Source organism: Lampetra planeri, chromosome 9, assembly GCF_965212315.1.
Source record: "Lampetra planeri chromosome 9, kcLamPlan1.2.h2, whole genome shotgun sequence".
NCBI lineage: Eukaryota > Metazoa > Chordata > Hyperoartia > Petromyzontiformes > Petromyzontidae > Lampetra > Lampetra planeri.
In genome coordinates, this window is record NC_136115.1 from 5,006,751 (window position 1) to 5,032,537 (window position 25,787).

Here is a 25,787-nt window from a genome sequence, read left to right on the forward strand (position 1 = left end):
AGCACGGTCGGTTCGAAAGAAGTTCAACACACGTACAATTGCTATTTTATTTTACCAAGTATAGCCCATTGAGCTATGATCTCTTTTTAGAGGCGACCTGGTCACACGTGATAACTAATCGAAGTGGCTTATATCAAATGTGGGGATTTATACTATCAAAATAATGTAAACGCATGTTTCTAAATGTGGAATGCAAAACCGGAGAAAAGTCAACGTGACCATGGGGAGGGAGAACACACAAACTCCAAATATACAGGCGTCAGGGTCAGAGTCGAACTCGTGACCTCCTGCGTTATCAGGCGAGGGAGATAACATCTCACCATAACATGCGGAACATCTTACAATACATTGGAAAGTCTTGTTCAGTCATGTTTTTGTACAAATCGTTGTGTAAATTGGATGCCACGGAGAGCAACGGTTGATGGGAATGAGAAATTTGGGAAAGTTTTGTTTTGACAGTAAAGCATGTCGCATAGCTGCTATTATTTTTGGCTATAAAACACGGTAATAGAAGTGATTATACTTTTCGGAGGTGCCTGTGGTGTTAATATTTAGAATTTAATATGTTAAAGCTGTGACAAAATGTTAATATTGTACAGGATATTTAAATACAAAATTTTATTTTCTGTAACACAAGTGCATATTATCAGCCTAAAACATACTCTACTTATATTTAAGTGTATTCACATTGTTGGTTAGAAATATATTCCGTTTGTTTCTTATCCCATTTAAGAACGTGCTAAGATTAGCTTATCAAATGCACTACATTAATCAAATACAGCCAATGTGTCCCATTTCTATAAGTTCCACATGTGAATACATCAGAGTACAAAAGGAAATATAAGTACCGTACGGTAATACCAATATTTAGAGGTGCAACGGTTGATTGTTCCACGGCTATTAGATGAATTGTGATGATTTACGGTTGAGATTTGAATTAATAATGTATTTTTTTACATTGTGGGGAATGTAGCGGCCTCTAGTGACTGCGGGATCATCACACGAACCCATTACCTACAACACTGTATATAAATCCAAAAAACAATTCTTACAAACATGATTCGATGCATGTTTTGCGAGATTGAGAATCAATGTTAATCAAATTACTCGACACATTGTTACACCCACATCTGTGATACCAGTAGTTGCAACACATTAATGGCGTTTGTATTTAAAATTAAATATTGGATATTATAATCTGGTGACCTATCATTCGTCAAGTGGTGAATCCACATCTGTTATACCAGTAGTTGTAAAACATTAATGGCGTTTGTATTTAAAATTAAATCTTGGATATTATAATCTGGTGACCTATCATTCGTCAAGTGGTGAATCCACATCTGTTATACCAGTAGTTGTAACACATTAATGGCGTTTGTATTTAAAATTAAATATTGGATATTATAATCTGGTGACCTATCATTCGTCAAGTGGTAAATCCACATCTGTTATACCAGTAGTTGCAACACATTAATGGCGTTTGTATTTAAAATTAAATCTTGGATATTATAATCTGGTGACCTATCATTCGTCAAGTGGTGAATCCACATCTGTTATACCAGTAGTTGCAACACATTAATGGCGTTTGTATTTAAAATTAAATCTTGGATATTATAATCTGGTGACCTATCATTCGTGGTGAATCATTCGTGGTGAATGATAGGTCTACCATGTATGAAATCATCCATGTTTCAGTGGCACATGTGTCACAAATCCAGGTTTGGTTCAGTGGTGTCGCTATTCTAGTGGACAGTAGCGGCCCTCCGAACCAAGAGGGCCCAGGCGCCAGTGGGCCCCATTAAATGTTTGCATCAGGGCCCATTCCAACCACACGATGCCACTGGTCTGGTTAAAGTTATTCAGAACTTTGCAGTGAGAAACATTCCTAAAAATAAACTACATAGCCTAGTACAAAAATTCTGCTATTCTTGAAACTTGGCCTGATTGTGTTCATGGATAATGTGCACTTGTAAAATGTATTTTGCTTTCTGTCCTGACAGACATGGCACAAGATGTGTTTCTACTGCGAGGAGTGTGAAACGGTGCTCACAGTCAACAACTTCAAAAGCTTCGAGAAGCGACCATACTGCCATGCGTGAGCTTGAACATCTGTGACATCTGTTGTATTTCACTTTGATGCTATATGTCTATTCTGCATAAGATTTAAGGAAGCCAAGGAGGAACCACATGCACTACAACAGGACATACTATCGTGTCTTATTTACACTTGATCATAATTGGCAGTGTACGGTGATGGACATGTGTTCACAACATGACGTTGTTAAAAACAAATCCATGAATAATCCCATGAGCCCAGACGAGATATTTCACTTCTCGGTTCCACCTGAGGTGGCATAACATTTGTGGTTCCAGTTTCTTTATCTTTCCATGACCTGATGACCATTTGAAATGAGCGGATTATACAATAGTCCATTCTTATTAGCCATATAAATAAATAGGCACCTTAGGAGGTTCCGATTTATGCTCAGGCCCATGGACTATGACTGGAAGATTCCGGAAGAACATTAATCGCACAAACAGGCGGTTTAACATTTGAATGAGAAAACAAACATCGTAAACTTGGAAATATAATGAAATACAACACAGAGAGTCGGCCAACACAACAGTCAACACCCCACCTGGTTTATTACGTTCTTCCAAAGATTGCTGGATTTGAGAGAGAGACAAAACATAGACACACAGAAAATGTGTGCCTATGTGTGTGTGTCTCTCTCTGTGTGTCGCTGTGTGAGTCTCTGCTTGTGTGTCTGTGTGTCTACGTGTCTATGTTTTGTCTCTCTCTCAAATTTAGCAATCTTTGGAAGAACGTAATCAACCAGGTCGGGTGTTGACTGTTGTGTTAGCCGACTCTCTGTGTTGTATTGCATTATATTTCCAAGTTTGCTTTGTTTGTTTTCTCATTCATTTGTGCCTGATGATGGTTGCTTGTGTTGTAATCGAAACGTCGTATTCTATTATTATTAAATTACATTTCTTTCCACGTGACTTTACCGAAAGAACCAAAGAGTAATTATGCAAAACTGTCTCTTCCCAACAAGTCTTTGGTGTAATCCAAGAAGTGCACTTCTACGGAATGTCGTCCACCTGTAAACTAAGTGTGTTATTGCACGTGTGCCTGGTTTATTGATGTCTAGAACTCACGCTTCATTGCTTTGGTTGCGCAGGCACTGTCCCAAACCCAACAAGTTCACGAGCGTGCTGGAAACTCCTCTCAATCTCAACGTGAAGCAGCAGAGCGTCAATGCCAGCGAGGTGAGCCCATCGCTACATCCACTCGATCTCATCGATACATCCACTCGACCTCATCGCTACATCCACTCGACCCCATCGCTACATCCACTCGACCTCATCGCTACATCGACCTGACCTCATGGCTACATCCACTCGACCTCATCGCTACATCCACTCGACCCCATCGCTACATCCACTCGATCTCATTGCTACATCGACTTAACCTCATCGCTACATCAACTTGACCTCGTTGCTACATCGAATCAACCTCATCACTACATCAACTTGACCCCATCACTACATCGACTCGACCACATCGCTACATCCACTCGACCTCATTGCTACATCGACTTGACCTCAAAGCTACATCGACCTGACCTCATGGCTACATCGACTCGATCTCATTGCTACATCGACTTGACCTCAAAGCTACATCCACTCGACCCCAACGCTACATCGATTTGACCTCATCGCGACACTGACCTGACCTCATCGCTACATCCCAGGAGCTTGGGCCTGGGTACTAGTTCCTGGACGTTGTTGCTTAGCCCCTATGGTTGGCAACCTTCCAAACTGTGATCGAACCGTCCAAACTGTGACCATGCTCGCCTGTGTCTGATCAATACAGGGCCCAAAGCAGGACACCTCCTGAAAATGTGGGTCAGTGAGGCTTTCCTGGATGAATTCATTTAATTATTGAACTGTACAATCAATCACTGGGCCTCCACCGTGCTGCGTGGAACGTGGGGGGCTATTGGACTAAACTTCAGCAAGGGATTGGTGAAGACAAGGAGTGTACATATGGGGCCATATAAACAGAACACAACCAATAGATTGTGCTCCACTGCCCTCTGCTGGCCACAGCTTAGCACGGCGGCAGCCTGTAACACTTGTTGAGCCCAGCACTCATCCAGGGCTCAACCTGGACAAAGTGCTGAGATCTGATCGGATCGTTCGCAATCCAGTCGATGCGGCCAAAGGCAGAGGAGATCGCATTGCCATTACGGCATTGTGGATTTAATCAGTCTGATCTAATGTTAAGTTAGAGCAGCATTAAATGCCGTGCTTCAGTGCGCATGCCGTTTGCTCCTTCTGGCCGTGTGCTTGAAGCGTGAGTGAGTCCCTATTTCAGCACGAGTGAGACTCGATATGAGATTCCAAACCGAGGCGTCACATGGATAACAGTGAAGCTGTTGTTGTGGCCTCGTGGACGTGTGGAGCCGCGGATGAGGTGACAGGTTATTCTGGGCGAAGCTCAAGTGGCGTGACCTGTCCACCCACCATTAGCAGGGCCCCATTAGCGCACAATGGCAAAGATCCCCCGTATAGCCTCGCCGTGCTTATCGCGCAAGTGCTGTTAGCGGGCACCAATGAAGGCTGCTTCGGCACACACACACACGTGTACATGTACACAGTTTAATACAGTTTTTTTTTTTGGGGGGGGGGGGGGGTTAGATCGCGTATATATAAATGTGTCGTTAAACCCGCCACCACCCGACACAGCCAATTAGTAAGGTTTGTCACGTAAACAGAACGTGCCAATTCGTCACTAGTACAGCACTAGTGTATATTAGTGTATAGTGTAGTGTACTAGACAGTAGTGGCTAGCAAATTGCGCTGCAAACCCAGCTATCTGGATTCCATTCCTGGTCACGGCTAATATCAGTGCCGACTGATGTCTGAATCCAGTTCTGGGCCCGCGCCTATGGACAAACAAACGACGCATGTACACGTAAACAACAACAACACAGCAGTAAACAAGCACAGACTAAGTTACATTCACGTAGGCAAAGGGCAAAGACCCCCCTATATAGCCTACATAGACTGTGGGGACAAGTGCCGTTAGCGAGCACCTATGAAGGTCGGAAGAGCGTGCAAGGGGATTTTGGGGTGAGAATCACACCTAAGATGCCTTTATCTGCCCAGCGCGCTGATGTTCTAACACACTCACACCGCATCAGGTCGTAATTTATGGCCGGGTCGACATAGGGGAAGCCCAGGACCGGTTCAAATATCACTGGACACTGATGCGAGCCTTGGCCAGGAATCGAACCCAGGTTGCCGGGTTGGTAGCGGCGCACGCTAACCACTCACTACCCCTGGGTTCTCAGCAGAGGTGTGGACTCGAGTCATGTGACTTGGACTCGAGTCAGACTCGAGTCATGAATTTGATGACTTGCGACTCGACTTGGACTTGCATAACAATGACTTTGTCCCACCTCTGGTTCTCAGCACCGGTGTGTGCTGACCACCGCTGACACAACACGAACAACAACAACAACCGCCGTTCGCCACTAACAAGTGGCAGGTACTGAGCTTGTGCCGGGCTAGGTGCCACCTTGAGTCCACGCGAAGTGTGGCTGGCTGGCTGGCAGGAGAGAGACGCTGCGTGCACGGTCCCAGCTGTCTCTGCCACTCCTGCTGCTGCTGCTGAAGCCGAAGCTGTTTACGGCGAGAAGGACGCATTGAGCTCCCGTGGGATCCAGTGACAGCTCTTGAGATTATTTTGTTAACATTCTGAGGTTTACTTCCCCCCCCCGCTCTCTAAGTCGATTTTATTTTGAACGGACGCAATTTTGCACCCGGAATTAAGCTGGGCGTGACTGGGAGCTTGTTCTGATATTGGAAATAAAGAGTGCAACTTAGTCGATTCAGAGATTGAAATATATTCTCAAGCTCCCAGTCATCTGGTCCAACACCATGTGAGACTAGGCTCTAAGAAAAGCTGTCTCGGGTGTGGACCAATCAATTTCAAGGACAGTGCATACATTATCAGAGTTGTGTTTTTGTTTGCATTCCGACCGCAGGTATTGTGGTCAATGCAAACATGACTCCTTGTAAAAAAAGGTGTCAGTTTTGTTGCCAGATAAAAGGGTAAAAAACCAATGATCATATTTTGCTACTGGAAAAGGAGGTTCCAATATGTGATTCTATGCCGTTCATGCAAATGAGACGCTAATGTTAAAATTTGGCTTCGTGAGTAATCAAAACCACAACCGAGACAAAATAAAACATTAACAATGTGAAGGAAGCGATAAAGAGAGGCGAAAATAAATATTCTCGTTTTTAATCGCGGATTTGAATTCTGGAAAATCATACACACACCCTGGGGTGTTGAATCGTTCCATTCCGAATGTAAATCCACTTACGTTTACAGCACATTTCAGTCACAATAAACTATAACTTACAGCCCTTTGTCAATCCACTGCTGGATGAAGGTCGTCCATTCCCGAGTCGATCATAGAAGTTGTTCGAACTTTCCTCACCACGCTGGTCAGTGCCGGATGGTAATGATGGCCCACACATCAGTCGGTACTGGTGTTAGCCATGGCTGGGAATTGAACTCAAGTTGCTGAGCTCACTGTGCAGTGTGCTAACCTCTGTGCCCCCCCCCCCAACTAGCAGTTATTAGCGGCACGCTACTTAATTAACGCATAGCTTTATGCATGCGTGTAGCACGGACAGACTTATGTCCGTATCTGTCTGCTACGGCGTAAACAATAACACATTAGGAAAAAAAAGTATAATGTGTAACGCATGGATTCTGCAACACTTTCCAGTATGTGTGTTTAACTTTGGAAGTGTTGTATTTAATTAGGAGTAAGGAGGCCGACGGGTAATTGTTATGTCATTCCTGTCCACCCCTTATCAGTGCCCTACCTTACTTACTACAGAACAATTCAGACCTTATTGGTCACCCCGTACCCCTTATACATCTCAACGTTCACCCTACAGAGTCCCATCACAAGGGAGAAACACAAACAAATAGACACTTTTATTTAATTACCCGTATTGAAATGGCTGTGCGCTGTCTGGACCTGAAAACTCAGTTTCCCTGTACAGGAATACGGGGATAAAACCGTATGGGTCGACAGCTACGTTGTGTTTTCATATATCCCATGGGTATCCGTGAGTGTGACATGCATTTGCATTCTCGCAAATGCAGTGCCTGTAGTCGTTTCGCTCCACACCTCCAAGTGTGAGACACCTACAATCTGATGGATTTGTCCGGTCTTCAACAGGGATAGTCCCTAACGGCCACTGAACTCACCCTCTAGGCTCGAGCGCAGGGTGCTTGCAACGTTGCGTCTTCCTGTCACGGACAGAGGGACGGGGGTGGGGGGAGTCGGCAACGAAAATAACTCGACATTTTTGTTGGGGTATATGTAAAAAACAAACTCAACATTTCAAGAGGCGATGCGATGCGGTGAATACGGGACGGCGGTCCTTGATCAAGAACGTGACGAAGCAGCAGCAGCAGCCCTTCACAGAGCCGCACGCACTTCCGATCTAATGCACACGCGCTTTCAACTTTGGTTCGACGGCGTTCGGAAGCGATTGACGCCGATCCTATGGCTACATAGGGCGCGACATAAGTTCAACATACATACTACACCACACACTCAACGACACACCGCAATACACTACACTATACACCACAATACACTACACTCTACACTACAATACTGTACACTGCACGATACTACATGAAAAACTCATTTTCTTTAGAATTTTTTTTGTGTTCAGATGTGTTGTCCTTTCCCCACGCCTCCGATTAGCGCGGGCCGGTTACGTACGGCGCGAAAGAAGTTTAAACACCCACACAGCACGTACAAGGATACAACCACGTGCACGCTGCACACACACAGCACGTACAATGATACAGCTACGTGCACACACACACCGGAGCCGATCCCGAAGCTCGCCATGACCAGGGCGTCCCATCCTCGTTGTGCGCGCAGAACAAATACCGCGAGGCGAGCGAGAAGTTCCGCACCGAGTACCACTGGGACATGCAGTCGCGCGAGATGGAACACATCCGACAAGTGGCTCACCTCTCCAGCCAGGTAACGTAGGGCCCACCCACCCCGGTCCCTGCTCGCATCTCCCTCGCCTGCCTGGTTACGCACGAAGTCGTGGGTTCCGATCCCGACCCCTGACGCCTGTTGTATATTGAGAGTTTGCGTGTCTCTCTCTCTCTCTCCCATGATGGTTATGACCAAATCACCAGGTTATAATGTGCCGTTTTGGAAGATCTGGAAAGCTAAGCAGGGATTTAAGCCTGGATAGCACTTGGATGCGTGATCACCTTGCACGAACAGGTTGTTATAGGCTGCGGTCAGCAAAGGGGCAGTGCAACACAGTCCATTGTTATAATTGAATGACAGTGTGTATATGGTTTCACGTCTATGGGCGCCGCGGTGGCGAGATGTTAACTACCTCGCCTGGTATGCAGGAGGTCGTGGGTTCGATCTTGACCCTGACCCCTGCTGTATACTACTCTATGAGACCTCCTTTACCAGTGGCAAAATCTAGTAATAGGTTTTTACCCTTTCAACTGGTACAAAAACTGACACCTTTATACAAGGCATCATGTTTGCAATAACCACAACACAAGCAGTCAAAATGCAAACAAAAAGAAACAACTCTGATAATGATATGCACTGTCCTTGCAGTTGATTGGTCCACACCCGAGACAGCTTTTCTTAGAGCCTGCTGTATAGTTGTAGTTTGCGTGTCTCTCTCTCGCCGTGGTCGCGTGAATTTTTCTCCGGGTCCTCCGGGGTTTTCCTCCTCATCTAGAAACATGCGTTTCGAGTATTTGGCTGCTACTTTAACTTTCAACATGATAAAATACTTCGTTGAGCTATCATTTGTGGCCAGGTCGCTTCTGAAAGAGGGCTATATAGCTCAGTGGGCCTTACATGGTGAAATAAAATGTGTTTATAGTATTTCTTTATTTATAGTTTATGAACCATCGGGGCTCTCCAGCTCTAACCTCCACAACCCTCAGCCAGTATTTTCGATGCTCAAGCAAGGTTAGCGAGGTGCGATTATATTTATCCCTTTGAGTCAGAAATTGCCAGTGCCTTTGTTGCATGTACATGTGTACATCTACAGCCCTTGTGACGATCCACTACTGCATTGTAACAACTGTGACCCATCAGGCAGGTCACGCACACATTGATTGTACTGTGGGGCCCGATGCGGTCTGCATCGCATCCAAACACAGCGTTGCGCTGTACTTCTATGCTTCCCGCTATTACCAACTCCCAAGAATCCGCACATCGCGTGAAGGCCTCCATCCAGCAGTGCGTGGGCAAAGGGGGCTGCACGTGGCCTGCCCCACACATTGGTGTGACCTGCGCAAACGTGATTTGAAAAATGAGAAGAAATAAAATATTTAAAAATACTTTAAAAAAAAAACACGCTTTAATGAAATGTACTGTCCGAGCTGCCCTTCCCCCTGCCCCCTTCCTCCATCGCCCCTCCCCTCCTTCCACATCCCCCGCCCCTCGGCGTGACTCCCCGTGGCTTGCCGTGACGTCAGGGACCGTGGTGATTGACAGGCAACGCGAGTTGAGCGTCGACAATTAGTGCCGTAAACGTGGACAATTTGAGCCGTAAAAAAGATTTTTCAAAAAAAATTTCATTTTCAATGATAGAATATAGTATTGTCATCAGTATGACATAGCTATACCAAGTTTGCAGTCGATAGGACATTGGAAATACGGTTGAAATTGAGTTACAATATTTTAGCATACGACAACGCACAGAGTAAGTTAAATAAAAGCGTGTAAAATGTTAAAAAATATATGTTTTGGATTTTTCTGATAGAATATAGTGTTGTCATTAGTATGACAGATGTATTTCAAGTTTGCAGTCGATAACACATTGGGAAATGGGTAAAAAATTAGTTACAAGATTTATTTTTGAGGATACAACAGACGGAGTTAGTTAAATAAAAGCGTGTAATAAAAATAAAATAATAATAAAAAAACGTTCATATATCGTGCTGTTATTGTGCACTCGTTGTATTTGTTGCGTTTTAACAAACACCCCTCCACGTTAATAAAAATGTTCCATCCTGAGGTAGAAAGTACTCGAAGCCCGTGTTGCTGAAGCTTGATGGCTCGTAACCGAGGTGGCGTTTGTGCTGCAGGTGGAGTACAAAAAGTCATGGGACGCCCAGAAGGAGTTCTACCATCTCCCTCCCGACGTTATCGCCAGGAACTCCGCGAGCGAACAACTATATGAGCAGGTGATCACAACCTTGCTCCACTCTTACAACACCTCCCCCGCGTGTCGTGCAGTCAACTCGAGATTCTGTGTCGGGTGGAATACCCCAGTTGCGGATTCACCGAGCTTTAGAATATAAATCTTTCTGCGGCCGTGCTGGTTTTAATTGTCAGATGTTACTCATTCGTCGAGGCTCAGTGAGTCCGTTCCCACTTTTGACCGCTTTCTTTTAGAAACAATTCAAACAGAACGCGCATTTTTTTATTTACATATTTCTCCCATTATACACAGGTAAACAATAACACATTGATTCATCGTTTATATTTGGTTTAGGCCGTATAAAGATCTTGTCAAAGTTGTGTTAGGACCATGCACCACCTGACAGTGAAATACGACGTGTTTAGTGAAGAGAAGACATTTCATCGTAAAATTTAATAACGTTTTGCATTTTTGTGTTTTCATTTTATCTTGGTCCCCTGCATTTACCCTGAATAATTGAGAGTTGACTCTTAAACCCCAAAGTGATGTTCCTGGAGATTCCATTGTATGTTTGTGTATTCCAAACGTTCACACTCAGAAAACTCTGTGGGGTTGTTGTTTACTAAGTTGATTTGCTTAAACAGCTGATAACTCAGGAGGCCATGCATCTCTACATGCTGTATGTTGAAATTCTTTCACACCTCCGATGAGCACGGTTGGCTACGTATGGTGCGAAAAAAATGTCAACATATATTGTATTATTTTTATTTTTAAGACGGTGTTGTTAACGAATGGGTTGAGGATAATTTTTTCAAAAAAAAAATGTGCAAGATAAACCTTGGTCGCGATGCCCCCATCCCTCATCAGGAGATGTTGGTGGAGGGGAATCTCGTCTACACGGAGACTCCCGAGTACAAGCGCATGGTGCAGGCACAGAAGAACGTCAGCGATGTACGTCCTGCACGCACAAAGACAAAGATCCCCCGTATAGCCTGAACAGGCTGTAGGGGCAAGTGCTGTTAGCGAGCACCTATGAAGGCCGGAACGGTACACGAGGGGGTGGGTGGCCAGCACCACGCCCGACGCCTTTGTCTCTCTAGTGGCGATGTTTACTACACACCGCACCAGGTACTCGTTTGAGGCTGAGTCGACCTAGGGGAAGCCCAGGACTGGTTCAGATAATCGTCACTGGGTGTTGGCCGTGAGCGGGAATCGAACCCATGTCGCCGGGTTCATAGCGCAGCGCGCTAACCGCTACACAACCGCTCCCCACGGGCACACACACACACACCCATATCATCGTCGTCATCGTAACCGTCATTGATTGCTTCATGTCTATCGCACCTCACACAAATGGAACAAAAAAAAGTCCCGTAGAGGCGAATGGAATTAAGAAGCACATAGGTAGCTTCCGGATGCCCAACCAATATGTTCCAAGGTCGTACTCGTTACGCACAAAGTGCTTGACACAAATGAATCAAAATTCCTTGCTGATATCGTGAAGGAGCATAAACCATCACGTAGACTCCGGTCATCTTCACAGCAGCGGCTTTTGTCTCGGCGTCGAACAAAGACGGATCACCACATCACGCGCTTTCAGATGCGCTTCTGCGGCCGTCTGGAACGCTCTTCCTTCCGATATTAGGAAGCCGCTGGAGCTATGCACTTTTAAATCTACAATATATTGAGCACTCACTTCTTTAAGAACTACTTTTTGTGTTTAGTTTGTTGCCCTTCCACCCGCACGTCCGATGAGCGCGGTTGGCTACCTCCGGTGAAAATGATAAAAGCTGTATATAATAACAACAACAGTAATAAGTGGAAGTCACAGCGAGACAGGCGGGTGAGAGTGTTTACGCTTGCCTCGTGGGTGGATGGATGTGTGTGTGTGTGTGCAGGTGCAGTACAAGCGCGAGTTCAAGGAGAAGAAGGATCAATTCACGTCCGTGGCGGAGAGCTGGGACATGCGGCACGCGCGCGTCGGATCCGCCCTCGCCAGCGAGGTGAGCCGCGCGCACGCGTACAAAGATCGCCCCTTTTGTAACATCATGCTACAGGCCCAGCACTAGCTTAATCCGGCACTGACTGGCACCGTTATTAGTTGGAGCCTGTTATTAATCGGCGCTGGCAGCTAATATGCAGCCAGCCGATAAACGACCTCGTCACGGCATTGCCGACGGACTTGAGCTGTCTTGATGGCCGCCGTGAAGGAGGGCGCGCACCTGGATTTAATACGGAGATGTTCATTTACAACTACATTTCGTTTTTGATGCAGCAGTCTGCATGCGCTCCACCGAACGGTCCGACGTGGTTTGCCGTAGCTTCCACAGCATCTGCATTGGCCTGATGGGGTTGTGTTGGCTTGTGGCATTGTTGTTTTTTTTGTTATTCCCGCGGGATTTCTGGCAGTGTCTATGATCCTTGTGGTATAGCAAGCGACGTGCACTGATTGACAACTTTGCTGGCGTGTTGCTCATCATTATACAATTGTAGTGGTGATACGCGCTGGGTGTATATGTCGTGTGCCAGCGCGTATGTACGGGTGTGTGTGTGGTGACGCGCGCTGACGGGGAGGAGCAGGCGTCAGTGCGCGGGTGGGGGTAGTGCTGCTGATTGGCTGTGTGCCGGTGACGCGCGCAGAGGGAGTGATCGGGTAGCAGCGCGGTGTGATTGGTCGGGGAGTGGAAACACGCGCTGAGCGGAACCGGATCGTAGGGATAGCGCGTGGGGATTGGGTAACTGAGGAGCGGTGCCGACGTTGAGGTCCGCATCCGCTCCGTCTCCCGGGAAGAAGGGGTATATAAGGTGATGCACAGAGGAGCAGGGGCAGAAGTGGAACCATCTAAGAATGAAGACGAAGGTGCAGAGATAGAGCCCGGAGAGGAGAGTAATGGAGAGTAGAGGAGAGTAAGGTATAAGTGTGTAGCCAGCGAGAGAGAACGGTCTACACGAGCTGAGTAATGTATAGTGTGTAGCCAGCGAGAGAGAACGGTCTACACGAGCTGAGTAATGTATAGTGTGTAGCCAGCGAGAGAGAACGGTCTACACGAGCTGAGTAATGTATAGTGTGTAGCCAGCGAGAGAGAACGGTCTACACGAGCTGAGTAATGTATAGTGTGTAGCCAGCGAGAGAGAACGGTCTACACGAGCTGAGTAATGTATAGTGTGTAGCCAGCGAGAGAGAACGGTCTACACGAGCTGAGTAATGTATAGTGTGTAGCCAGCGAGAGAGAACGGTCTACACGAGCCGAGTATGCATACGGTGTAGCCAGCAAGAGAGGAAGGTCTACACGAGCCGAGTATGCATACGGTGTAGCCAGAGAGAGAGATGCAAAGTCTACACGAGGCGAGTGGAGAGTGTAGCCGAGGCGCAGAGTCTACACGAGGCGAGAGAGGAGTGTAGCCGAGGCGCGGAGTCTACACGAGGCACAGAGAGCCGGCAGCACAGAATCCAGAGTCAAGAGAAGCGCATTGTGAAGAAGAGAGGCCACGCGTTGTATTGTTACAAGTCAAGATTTAATAAAAGAAGTGTGTTCCCGTCAAGGAGTTTCCTGCCGTCATTTTCCAATACTTCATCTGGCGTCAGAAGTGAAACGGGCTTCCAAGTATGGAGACGAGGAAGACCCGTAGGACCCACGGGATTGACCGCGAGGAAGACCTGGACGACTCGGGGCCGCTGGTGGCGGGGGGTGAGGAAGAGGACTTGCCCACGCTGCAGGGTCCGTCGACGGCGCCGGCCGAGCGACCGGGGACAGACGCCGGGCTTCGTGAGGCGCACTCCCGACTGGCGGAGCTGCTGCTCGCCGCCGCGTCCATCTTGGCGGAGATCAGCTCGTCGGGAGGAGCGGGGACGGTGGGGGACATTTTACAAGGTCGCCCCGCAGATTCCCGCCAAAACGAATGGGGGATTCCCGCCATTGCGCCTGGGCCTACTTTTGGCGGGAACGGCGAGCGCCACGTGGTGGTGGGTTCCCAAGCGCGCGCATCGACGTCATCAGCGCGCGAGGGGGTCCGCCATCTTACGTCTGCTGCTGGAGCCGCCATCTTAGACACCGACGGACAGGCGGAGAGGAACCACGAGGCGGATGACTTCATTTTTCAGCAGCGCCTGCCCACGTTGTCAGCCTTCAAGGCGGAAGGCGGAGACTGGGGCCAATTTCAGCGAAGGTTTTTGGCGCATCAAGAGATGTCAGCGTGGTCCGATGCTACGGCGCTGCGGGCATTGCCCGCCATGCTGGACGACGATGCGCTCGCGGCCTTCAGGGCTGCCCGGAAGTCGGACCGCTCCACGCTGAAGGATGCGCTGGGGTTGTTGGCCAGGGTCTACGGGCCTCCCTCTACGTGCCGCCATCAGTTCTACGCAAGACGGAAAGCGGCCACGGAGACCGCGCTGGCCTATCGCACGGCGTTGCTGGCTCTTGCTGATGCTGCGTTCCCTCGGATGGACGAGGAGGGCCAAGACGCGATGGTTTTGGAGCAGCTGCTCAAGTTGGCGCAGGACCTGGGGGTCCCTATCAACACAGCTGACGAGATTGATATTTCTTCTTTGAGAGTCGCCACGAGTATTCAAGCGCACGAGGCCCTACAACGGAAGCAAGGCGTTGGTTGCAACGCTGCTGTCGTCGCAGCCCCGGGTTTGGTGGTCGCCGAACCCCAAGTCGTCAGCCCACGAGAGGAGGCGTTCGCCACGGGACGACCAGGGGACTGGAGGCCGGGGGCCCGGTCGCCTCTGCGATCGGGCCGAAAGTCGGAGCAACCAAGATCTACTCCGACCCTCGTCACGTGCTATAACTGCGGCCTCCGGGGCCACGTGGCGTCCGGGTGCCGCGCTCCGCGGCAGCGCGCCATGGGAGCTCGGCTGGACGACGACCGAGAGCCCAAGTCATCTCTACAATCCCCGGCAAGTCGCGGCACCTCACACGCTCGGCCTGTTTATTCGGCACACATGGGACGCCGCGTTGCGGCGGAGGAGGGCCGGTTAAGGTTCGGGGATTCGGTTCGGCGAGGGGGGTTCGGCCGGGACCAGGGAGACATTGAATGGGCGGAATTGGGGCATAGAATTGTGGCTGCTTCGGCGGGTTCGTCCGTTGTTACGGGATCTATTGATGGGGTTGAGATTAGGGTGTTAGTGGACACGGGGGCATCGGCAACTATTATATCGGACCTCATTTATAATATTCTTCCGGTCCAATGTCGTCCGCTGCTTCCAGTGGATGTGCCATTTTACGCCGCTAATGGGGGATCGTTGGGCATTATCGGTCAGGTTAGGGCGTCCATTTGCATTGGAGATATCAAATTGTCGGGACCCGTTTTCGTTTCGTCTTCTTTGGCAGTTCCGTGTCTTTTGGGCACTGACTTTTTGGCTAAAATGCCCATTAAAATTCTTATCGATCAACGATGCATTGAACTGCCATCGGGTCGCCGGATTTCATTTTTGACGGGCCCTACTGACATTCGGACGGCGTGCGCTACGATACAAGCGGTGGCGACGCAGACAGTGCAAGTGCCCCCGGGTTCACAGATGTTGATTCCCCTCCGGTTGCGGAAACCATGGGTGAGGGAGGCTTCGGGACAGAGTATGCTTTTGGGTCCTTCTAACAAGGCTGTCGGGGGTCTTGATTTATCGGTGGCTCACACTTTGGTGCGGGCTGACAGGGATCCGTTTGTGATGGTTTTGAACGCGGGGTCGCGACCAGCTGTCATTCCGCAGGGCACCGTGCTGGCTCACGCGGCGCAGGTCCCTGGGGATGATGGGTTGGTTGCGCAGGTGGGCTCGAGCCCCGCGCGGAACGTTGAGCCAAGGGAAGACCTTGAGTGGGTCCATTCGTTATGTGCCGCCTCGGACGATTTGTCGGCGGCGCAGTTGGGTGCGCTGCGCGAGTTGCTCATTGAATTCTCTGATGTATTCAGTAAACATAAGTATGACATTGGGTGCACGGATTTGTTGCACCATCACATTGAAACGGGCGATGCGGCGCCGGTCAGGCTAAATCCCTTCCGACTGAGTCCCGTGGAGAAGGAACATGTTCAGTCGGCTGTTAACGATATGCTAGAAGCCGATATTATTTCGCCCTCCTCTAGCCCGTGGGGAGCGCCTATTGTGCTGGTTAAGAAGCAGGACGGGTCCCTGCGATTCTGCGTTGATTTCCGTCGCCTGAATAAGATCTCTGTGGCTGACGCGTATCCGCTCCCCAGGATGGATGAGTCCCTCGATGCATTGTCTGGTGCGCGATATTTTTCGACTCTTGATTTGTTATCGGGGTTTTGGCAGTTGCCGCTCGACGAAGAGTCGAAACCTAAGACAGCATTTCGGACTCCAGGGGGGCTGTTCCAGTTTAACCGGTTACCCATGGGACTTCACTCCTCTCCAGCGACGTTTCAGCGACTTATGGAGCTGGTTTTGTCGGGCTTGCAGTGGGATACATGCTTGATTTATATGGACGATGTCATTGTTTTCAGTAAAACGTTTGAGGAACACCTCCGGCGATTGAGAGGGGTGTTCTTGCGAATGCGATCGGCTAAGTTGAAATTTAAACCGGCCAAATGTCACCTCCTTCGTAGGTCCGTTAGATACTTGGGTCACATTGTCGATTCTTCGGGGATCTCCACCGATCCCGCGAAGACGGATTGTGTCGGTTCGTGGCCGACACCTACGTCCGTTTCCGACGTGCGTAGTTTCATCGGGTTTGCTTCTTATTATCGGCGGTTCGTTGAGCACTTCGCCACTATTGCAAAACCCTTGCACGCTCTAACGGCGAAGGGAGTGAAGTTCAAATGGGGACCGGAGGAGGAGGCCGCGTTTCGCTCCCTCCGGGACGCCTTGGTGGGTGCCCCACCCTTGTGTTATCCCGATTTTGCCAGTCCCTTTTTGCTGGACACGGATGCTAGCAACACGGGCATTGGGGGGGTGCTATCCCAAGTCGTTGGGGGTGTCGAAAGAGTTGTCGCCTACGGTAGTAGGGTGTTGTCTCCGGCGGAGCAGCGCTACTGTGTCACCCGTCGCGAGCTGCTTGCCATTGTTTTTTTTGTGCAGCAGTTTAGGCCATATCTTTATGGTCGTCACTTTACAGTCCGAACGGACCACGCGGCGCTACAGTATTCATTGAGGGTCGCCCAGCCCTCGGGCCAGTTGTCGCGTTGGTTGGAAGTCCTCCAGGACTATCAGTTTACGACTACGTACCGTAAGGGGTTGCGACACACGAATGCCGATTGCTTGTCGCGGTTGTTGCCTTGTGATGAATGCGCGTGTTTGTCGGGATCGGCGCGCTGTAAACCGACGCTTGCGGGGGAGATGGGGGCACTGGCTGCGACAGCGGGCGCACCGATCGGGGATGATTCCACTGCCTCTCAGGGTCGGGACTCGCTGCTCTCGCTGTCGCTCAGCGAATGGGGCCGCCTCCAGATGGCGGACAGCTCGCTGCTAGCATTGAGCCGCAAGGTTGGGGGTCCCGAGGGGGACCAGGAGCGTACCGGCTCCTATGTACTTGAGCGGGGCGTGTTATTGAAATGGGACAGTTTGTCCCGGCGGAACGCACTCGTGGTGCCTTCCGCTGTGAGGGGGAGGGTTGTCTTGGCGGCACACGAACGCCTCTTGCACTTGGGAGTTAACAAGACGCTTGCCCTGCTTCAGCGTGACTATTACTGGCCGGGAATGGGAAGTGATGTGGTGCATATTCTGAAGGGGTGCGTTGAGTGCGCCAGGCGTAAACCACCGGCCGTGGCAGCTAATCCACCGCTGCAATCTATTCAGGTCTCGCGTACCAACGAGCTCGTTGCACTCGATATTTTGGGGCCCTTCCCAGTCACGCCGAGAGGGAATAAATATTTGTTAGTGGGGGTCGAATACTTTACCCGATGGCCTATGGCGTGGCCTCTCGCTAACCAGTCGGCAGCGGCTGTGACGGATGCCTTCGTCCAGGGCTATGTCCTGGACAAGGGGGCTCCCGAACGCCTGCTGACCGACCAAGGTAAAAAATTTTCGAGTAAATTGTTGCAAGAGGTGTGCGATCTGTTGGGTACCAAGAAGGTGCGTACCTCCCCGTACCACCCGCAGACTGACGGGATGGTGGAGAGACTCCACAAAACCTTGACTTCCATGCTGTGCCAGCAGGTGTGCGAGGCACATGTAGATTGGGACCTGCAGGTCCCGGGAGTCCTTGCCGCGTATAGAATGGCCCCCCATGCAGCTACGGGGTTTTCCCCATTCTATTTGATGTACGGTCGGGAAGCTGACCCGCCAATAGAAACGCAACTTGGCCTGTCCGCTCCACGAACTAATTCTAATTTGGCAGAACATATTAAGTTTAATATTCACAAGCTGACAGAGGCGAGGGAGGCCGCGCGGCTTAATTCGCGGGCTCGCCAAATTGCTAATGAACGGTTGCGGGCACGGAAGGTGTCCATGCACGAATGGAAACCAGGTGACAGGGCCTGGCTGCATTGCCCTCAGGCACCCTTGGCTACGTCGCCTAAATTGTTGAGACCGTGGAGGGGACCCGTGGAGGTCGTGCGCGTTGCACGGCCCCAGTGCGTTCAGATAAAGTGGGGAAAGCGCCGGTGGTACGTTCACCCCTCCCGACTGAAACCGTTCTCGCCTCCATATGGCCTCCCCTTGTGTCGTGATGGCCGGGCGTGTGACGTGACCGGCGACCCAGAGGGGGAAATGTCTCTGCCTGATCCACACGTATTTTCGCCTGATCTGCTCCCAGGTGTCTCGGAACTGACAGCTGCCGATCACCGGCGGCCGGATCTCCGCGGCGGGGCCGGCCCTTTCAGGCCCGTTCCGCGCCGTCTGGAGCAGCCGGAACCGCCGGACGGTCGTCAGTGTCCCGCCCCATACGATGGACCAGCCAGACGGACTCGCGCCAGGTCGTGCTACTTTGCATGACCTGCCTCGTGAGGAGTCGGGGCAGTTGGAGCGCCTCGTCACTGCGTGTAGTCGCAGGGACGTGGGGCGCGTTCGTTTCGAATTTGCTCGTATCGTGTTATTGTTGACTTTTCGGGTTCATTGTCAATCTGTACATAGTTATTCTTGTTGTTGTTGTTGTTGTGTTATGTTACGGGGCACACTCGGGGGGTTACGGGGTTTTTTTTGTTGGTTGTCGTTTTATCGTCGCGGTTGGTTGTTGTTAGCAGCCGGGCCGGCTGCGAGCTATGTGGGAGGGGGTGATGTAGTGGTGATACGCGCTGGGTGTATATGTCGTGTGCCAGCGCGTATGTACGGGTGTGTGTGTGGTGACGCGCGCTGACGGGGAGGAGCAGGCGTCAGTGCGCGGGTGGGGGTAGTGCTGCTGATTGGCTGTGTGCCGGTGACGCGCGCAGAGGGAGTGATCGGGTAGCAGCGCGGTGTGATTGGTCGGGGAGTGGAAACACGCGCTGAGCGGAACCGGATCGTAGGGATAGCGCGTGGGGATTGGGTAACTGAGGAGCGGTGCCGACGTTGAGGTCCGCATCCGCTCCGTCTCCCGGGAAGAAGGGGTATATAAGGTGATGCACAGAGGAGCAGGGGCAGAAGTGGAACCATCTAAGAATGAAGACGAAGGTGCAGAGATAGAGCCCGGAGAGGAGAGTAATGGAGAGTAGAGGAGAGTAAGGTATAAGTGTGTAGCCAGCGAGAGAGAACGGTCTACACGAGCTGAGTAATGTATAGTGTGTAGCCAGCGAGAGAGAACGGTCTACACGAGCTGAGTAATGTATAGTGTGTAGCCAGCGAGAGAGAACGGTCTACACGAGCTGAGTAATGTATAGTGTGTAGCCAGCGAGAGAGAACGGTCTACACGAGCTGAGTAATGTATAGTGTGTAGCCAGCGAGAGAGAACGGTCTACACGAGCTGAGTAATGTATAGTGTGTAGCCAGCGAGAGAGAACGGTCTACACGAGCTGAGTAATGTATAGTGTGTAGCCAGCGAGAGAGAACGGTCTACACGAGCCGAGTATGCATACGGTGTAGCCAGCGAGAGAGGAAGGTCTACACGAGCCGAGTATGCATACGGTGTAGCCAGAGAGAGAGATGCAAAGTCTACACGAGGCGAGTGGAGAGTGTAGCCGAGGCGCAGAGTCTACACGAGGCGAGAGAGGAGTGTAGCCGAGGCGCGGAGTCTACACGAGGCACAGAGAGCCGGCAGCACAGAATCCAGAGTCAAGAGAAGCGCATTGTGAAGAAGAGAGGCCACGCGTTGTATTGTTACAAGTCAAGATTTAATAAAAGAAGTGTGTTCCCGTCAAGGAGTTTCCTGCCGTCATTTTCCAATACTTCACAATTACAATTTTTCTTCAAAACTAGTATTGCAATCTGTTGTTTGGCACTTTTTAACTCGGAAATGCATTCGACACGTAAAATTACTGAGGATTTAAGTCAGCTATTGCGCAAAGTACGTTGGGACTGAGAAGCGTTTAGACAATTGGGTGTACAGCCACTCAAAGTTGTGCACAGCTTGCAAATTAATGAATACGTGCATTTCTGGAGTTAGCTATGATGGTGAACGTTTAGTATTTTTTTCCACCACTCATCATCATCATCATCGTCGGCAATGTTCAATCCACTGCTGGACGAAGGCCTCCCAAAGCCGTCGCAGTCTCTCACATTCCTGCAATGTAACAATCCACCTGGCAACTGCACACGAGCTGATTTCATTGCTCCATCTCCACGATGAGAGTCCGGTAAAATCTAAATGTATTGATCATTCTTAAAACAAACAAAAAAATCCTTTTGTTTGACAAGCGCCTCGTGATGCACTGTGAATCCACGACACTCCCACGTGCTTCCCTGAGATTACCGCTCCGTCTCTCCTTCGGTGGTCTCGTTTGCTCGCGTTTCTTCCCACGGCTGACGTTCTAGTGCGTGCTGGTCTTTCTGCCGAAGTGTGGCCGGTAGCGAGTTTCGCGCTGCCGTGCCAAGTGGTGCGTCCGCTTTGCGTGGTGCCATGCTTAGTAGTGCGGCCCGGCCCGAGTGATGCCGTGCCGGGCGGTGTGGCCGGGATGAGTGGTGCCAGACCGAGCGGGGTGTCCGGGGCTGCGTGCGCGAGCAGGTGAAGTATCGCGAGGCGTACGACAAGGAGATGAAGGGCCACCAGGCGAGCGGAGGGCTGGAGATCACCGCCGGCGCTCAGAGAGTCATCGAGGAGCAACAGGTGGGTGGGTCAGGATGGCACGAGGCGTTCGTAATAAGCAAATTCAGCGATAGGCTAAGGGACCCTAACCACTGCTCCCCCGATGTGGGTAGGGGTCAAGTTTTGACAGGTTTTTGCGTACCTACTCAATGGAATGCTCCCTTAGCGCACCGTGCTACAGACTCGACGACCCGAGTACGTTTCCGGCTCAGTGACAATTATCTGAACTGGTCCTTGGCCCTCCCCTAGGTTGGATCAGTCATAAATAAGTGCCTGGTTCGGCACTGGGGAGACAAAGGCGGTCGAGCGTGGTGTTGGCCACCCAACCCCTCGTGTGCCGTGCCGGCTTTCGTAGGTGCTCTAGAACAGCACTTGTCCCAACAGTCTGTAAAGGCTATATGGGGGATCTGTATCTTTTTATGCGTGTGCACACTGTGTGTTTTTTTAACAACAAAGACAAAGACCCCCCCCCCCCCCCCGTGTAGCCTTAACAGACTGTAGGGGCAAGTGCTGTTAGCGAACACCTATGAAGGCCGGCACGGCACACGAGGGGGGTGGGTGGCCAACACCACGCCCGGCCGCCTTTGTCTCCCCAGTGGCGATGTTTACACATCGCACTCAGGTACTCATTTGAGGCTGAGTCGATCCAGGGGAGGCCCAGGACCGGTTAAGATAATCGTCACCGGTGTTGGCCATGAGCGAGAATCGAACCCCGGGGTCGTCAGGTTCGCAGCGCAGCAAAGCACTAACCTCTACAACACACACACGCACACGCGTGTGCATTGCGTGTGCAAAAGCTCCGAGACTTATTCAGGCGATGCACAGACTCCAATGTCCCCCCTCCCCCCCCCCGTGCGTGTTGTCCGACAGGAGGGGCGTCAGCTGAGAAAGATCCGCGGTTCGTTCCCGGCCAACGAGACCCCAGGCTACCGCTGCGCCAAGCAGGCCCACGAGCTCGCCAGCGACGTGAGTGCCTCTCCTACCCGACTACTGCCTCGCCTGCTGGGGGAGTGGGGGGGGGGCACGGGGGGCGGAGGGGTGGGATGTACACGGGGGGGGGGGGGGGGCAGGGGGCGTTGGGGGCACAGCGAAAGCAGTGTTCGTATTCATTTAACAGTGGGAGCTGGTGATGAGAAATGTGGCCTCAAAGTGCACCTAGCATGGCACAAGAGCTGTGGTGACGTCACCGCCACTTAGTGGAGAGCGGCAGTTGTTGTTGTCAAAATTATGATTACTGGAGGGGTGCTGGAGAAGGTGGTGGTGCTGTTTTGGTGTTTTTGTGATGCTGGTGTTTGTCTTTGGTGGCGGTAATGGTGTTGTTGATGGTGGTGGCGATGTGGTGGTGTTGGTGGCAGAGAAGGCAGACGGGCGTTTGAGGATGATGGTTATGGTGGTGGTGGTGTCCGCGATTGAGTAGGTGATGGAGGAGGCGATGGTGGAATTGCCATGTGGTTGCGGTTAGCGATCGGGGAATCTGGTGGCAGAAATCTGGTTACGCCGGTGGCAAGCGCAGTTTTTGTCACCCGAGTACAGAGGCCGTGTGGATATGCAGGCAGGACCCTGGAGCTCTAAGATGTAAGTCCCGTGAGATTCGAAGAGGATAAAACAGTCCTTGACAAAGTACTTTCTGGCTGAGCCAGGTGCTAGTTAGGCTCATACAAGGTCTGCACGAGCCCGTAATTTAACACTGGCCCACGAAGCCGGCGGAGTTTTCGGAGGGTGATGCATGCCCCACGCATTTCGGAGAATCTTCCAGATAGATTTGTGGACCGGCCTGTCGTGCCAGCCGGGAGCGTCCCCGCGGTTATTTGCGACCGCGTAACCCCCATTAAACTGTACGGTTATAATTAGCCACACCGCCAACCCACACGCCACTGCCACCCCCCCCCCCCCACCTCGTGACCTCTCGTCGAAATGAGCTATTTCCCACTAATTTACGGGGGGCACTTCCTTTTAAATACCTGGGTGTAAATTGTAGGTTTTCCCACTTCTATGCCAGGAGTCGGCATCCGAAATAACATGAAGAGCCTTGACAAGGCGATCTTCCTCCCCTAACCCAGCTTAAATATACGCTGCCAAGCTTGGTGGTGTTCATTCAGACGCTGTCTTTCCGACAGACCTGTTCTTCACCTGAGGACGGCTGCTTGCGTTGTGGCCGAAATGTCGTGAGAATTGTATTATTTTATTATGTTTTATTTTTATTATTTTATTATCTCCCTTCTACGTGATTTTACCGAAAGAACCAAGAAGATGAATCCCTGCAGTCACGAAAGCTTTAAATCGAAACATTTGGAGCCTTTTATTAAAAATTTATGCAAAAGTGATATTTCAGGAGCCACAATGGCACGTCAATATGAGACGGTCACGAAGCTCCGGAGATGCAGGTTGCCGACCCCTGTTCTAGCGGCGTCCGGACAGCGTGGTTGATTGATTCAAAACACCCTCCAGAGGGGCTTTCTCGAGAGTTGCCTCGAGCCGGAGGACTTTTCGCCAGCAGTGGCTTGAACCGAGATACCGTGGGACTGCATCTCTACCCTTGGTACTCAAGCCGCGTCAAGCCGCGTCATCATCGTCTCGTGCCGCGGCACCGTAACGATGAAATAGTCCGTCAATAGAGGTTAAAGCTTTCGTGACTGCAGGGATTCATATTCTTGGTTCTTTCGGTAAAGTCACGTAGAAGGGAAATAATACAAAATATAAATATTGTTTTATAGTTTTATTATTTTATTGTTTCCCTTTTACGTGACTTTACCGAAAGAACCAAAAATAATGGAGGTGCAGTCAATCCCCCCCCCTCCCCCGTTGGAATCAAATCCCGGTTGGCTGCACTGAAATGAGTGTGCCTAGGGGCTTACGTTAAAAACATAAGGGTACAAAACTCTTGGAAATTAAGACTCTTGGAAGATGCCAGGGTAGTTTAGTTTTTTTTTTCCATAGCGATGTGCCAAAGGGGTATGGGTTGAGTATCAGTGTACGCGTGAGGCTGTACTTTCCTCTCCCTGCTCCATGCAGAGTGACTAATTGCAGTCGGAGTGTTATTTAAATTCGGTTTTCAGTTACCTCCATAGCTGCCAACTGGTCCTCATCGTGTCGCATAACAAACAGCAGCCTTCTCGGGAATTAGCGGGTGAGCAAGCGGAGTGGTGATGGGCAGCAGGCAGGGTGAGCGATCGTTTGTGTGTGAGTGGGGAGGTGAGCGATGATAATTGTTTTTTTTACCCTTTTATCTGCCAACAAAACTGACACCTTTTTGACACCTGCACCTTTTGGGCGTCATCTGGTCCAACACCATGTGAGACTAGGCTCGAAGGAAAGCTGTCTCGGGTGTGGACCAATCAACTTCAAGGACAGTGCATACATTATCAGAGTTGTGTTTTTTGTTTGCATTACGACTGCAGGTATTGTGGTCTATGTAAACATGACTCCTTGTAAAAAAGGTGTCAGTTTTGTTGCCAGATAAAAGGGTAAAAAAACAATTATCATATTTTTCTACTGGCAAATGAGGTTCCATTGGTGTAGAGGTGAGCGATGTCGGTGAGGGATGTTGGTCAGCGTCGTCTGAGCCCGCTCGCGCGTGCGTCGTGCGCAGGTCAAATACAAGGCAGGGAGGGAGCAGATGAAGGGCGCTGCGCGGTTCCACTCGCTGCACAGTGAGGGAAACCTGGAGCTGCAACGCACGCAGAAGGTCAACAAGCTCGTCAGTGAGGTCAGTACCACAGCCACATCACCACCACTCATAACAACAACAACCATAATTATAATGCAATCAAGTGAAGCTGAAGAATCTCAGTTCCGTTAGACCGTTTGGAGCCGCATGTTCGAGGCCAACCTGCCATTTGAGCGATCTAGATTTGGAAAAAGGTTTTTCTACCAATGCCCAAAGAGCCGCGGATCCAGAATTGGACTCCTCAGCCACGTCAAGAGCCACCACCAAAGCTGATGGACATCATCTTCGGACCCCGAGGGACTGCCAACGACTAATAATACAGTAAATATGAAATCAACTTATAATCATAAAAAATGATCACGTTATATTTATGCGGGTTGTATACTGCAGGTCGAGTATCCAGCATCAGTGAGAGTAAAGTAAAACAACAACAACGACAACGGCAACGCAGCCGTTGCGTTGCGATTCCGCTGAGCGTGAACCCCTCGCGGGCAATCCCCGTGCCACCCCCCCTGTGCCCCCCCTCACTTTCGACAGAACGCGTACCGGAGGGACATGAAGAGCGCCAAGGGGCACAGCGTGAACTACTGCGAGACGCAGCAGTTCAAGAGCGCCAGCAAGGCCGGGGATCTCGCCAGCGACGTGAGCGCCGCACACGCAGCGCCCGGGATCCCACCGCGCGCTCCGGTTGGGCCCTCGCGGAAACGTGGCGGCTCTTCACGCTTCGCGGTCACACTTCGCTTCATTCGACCCGCGCGTTG

The 25,787-nt window shown here is 50.5% G+C and overlaps 1 protein-coding gene across 1 annotated transcript in view; it reads left to right on the forward strand.

Annotated features, from left to right (window-relative positions):
• NRAP (nebulin related anchoring protein) overlaps positions 1–25,787 on the forward strand; it is a 60,857-nt gene that overhangs the window by 774 nt on the left and 34,296 nt on the right. The window contains exons 2-11 of the mRNA XM_078597464.1: positions 2,001–2,095; positions 3,186–3,273; positions 7,995–8,099; positions 10,196–10,294; positions 11,119–11,202; positions 12,150–12,254; positions 21,279–21,380; positions 22,230–22,325; positions 24,949–25,065; positions 25,564–25,668. Coding sequence (XP_078453590.1) covers positions 2,001–2,095; positions 3,186–3,273; positions 7,995–8,099; positions 10,196–10,294; positions 11,119–11,202; positions 12,150–12,254; positions 21,279–21,380; positions 22,230–22,325; positions 24,949–25,065; positions 25,564–25,668 — 996 coding nt within the window. The remainder of the gene's footprint in view (positions 1–2,000; positions 2,096–3,185; positions 3,274–7,994; positions 8,100–10,195; positions 10,295–11,118; positions 11,203–12,149; positions 12,255–21,278; positions 21,381–22,229; positions 22,326–24,948; positions 25,066–25,563; positions 25,669–25,787) is intronic.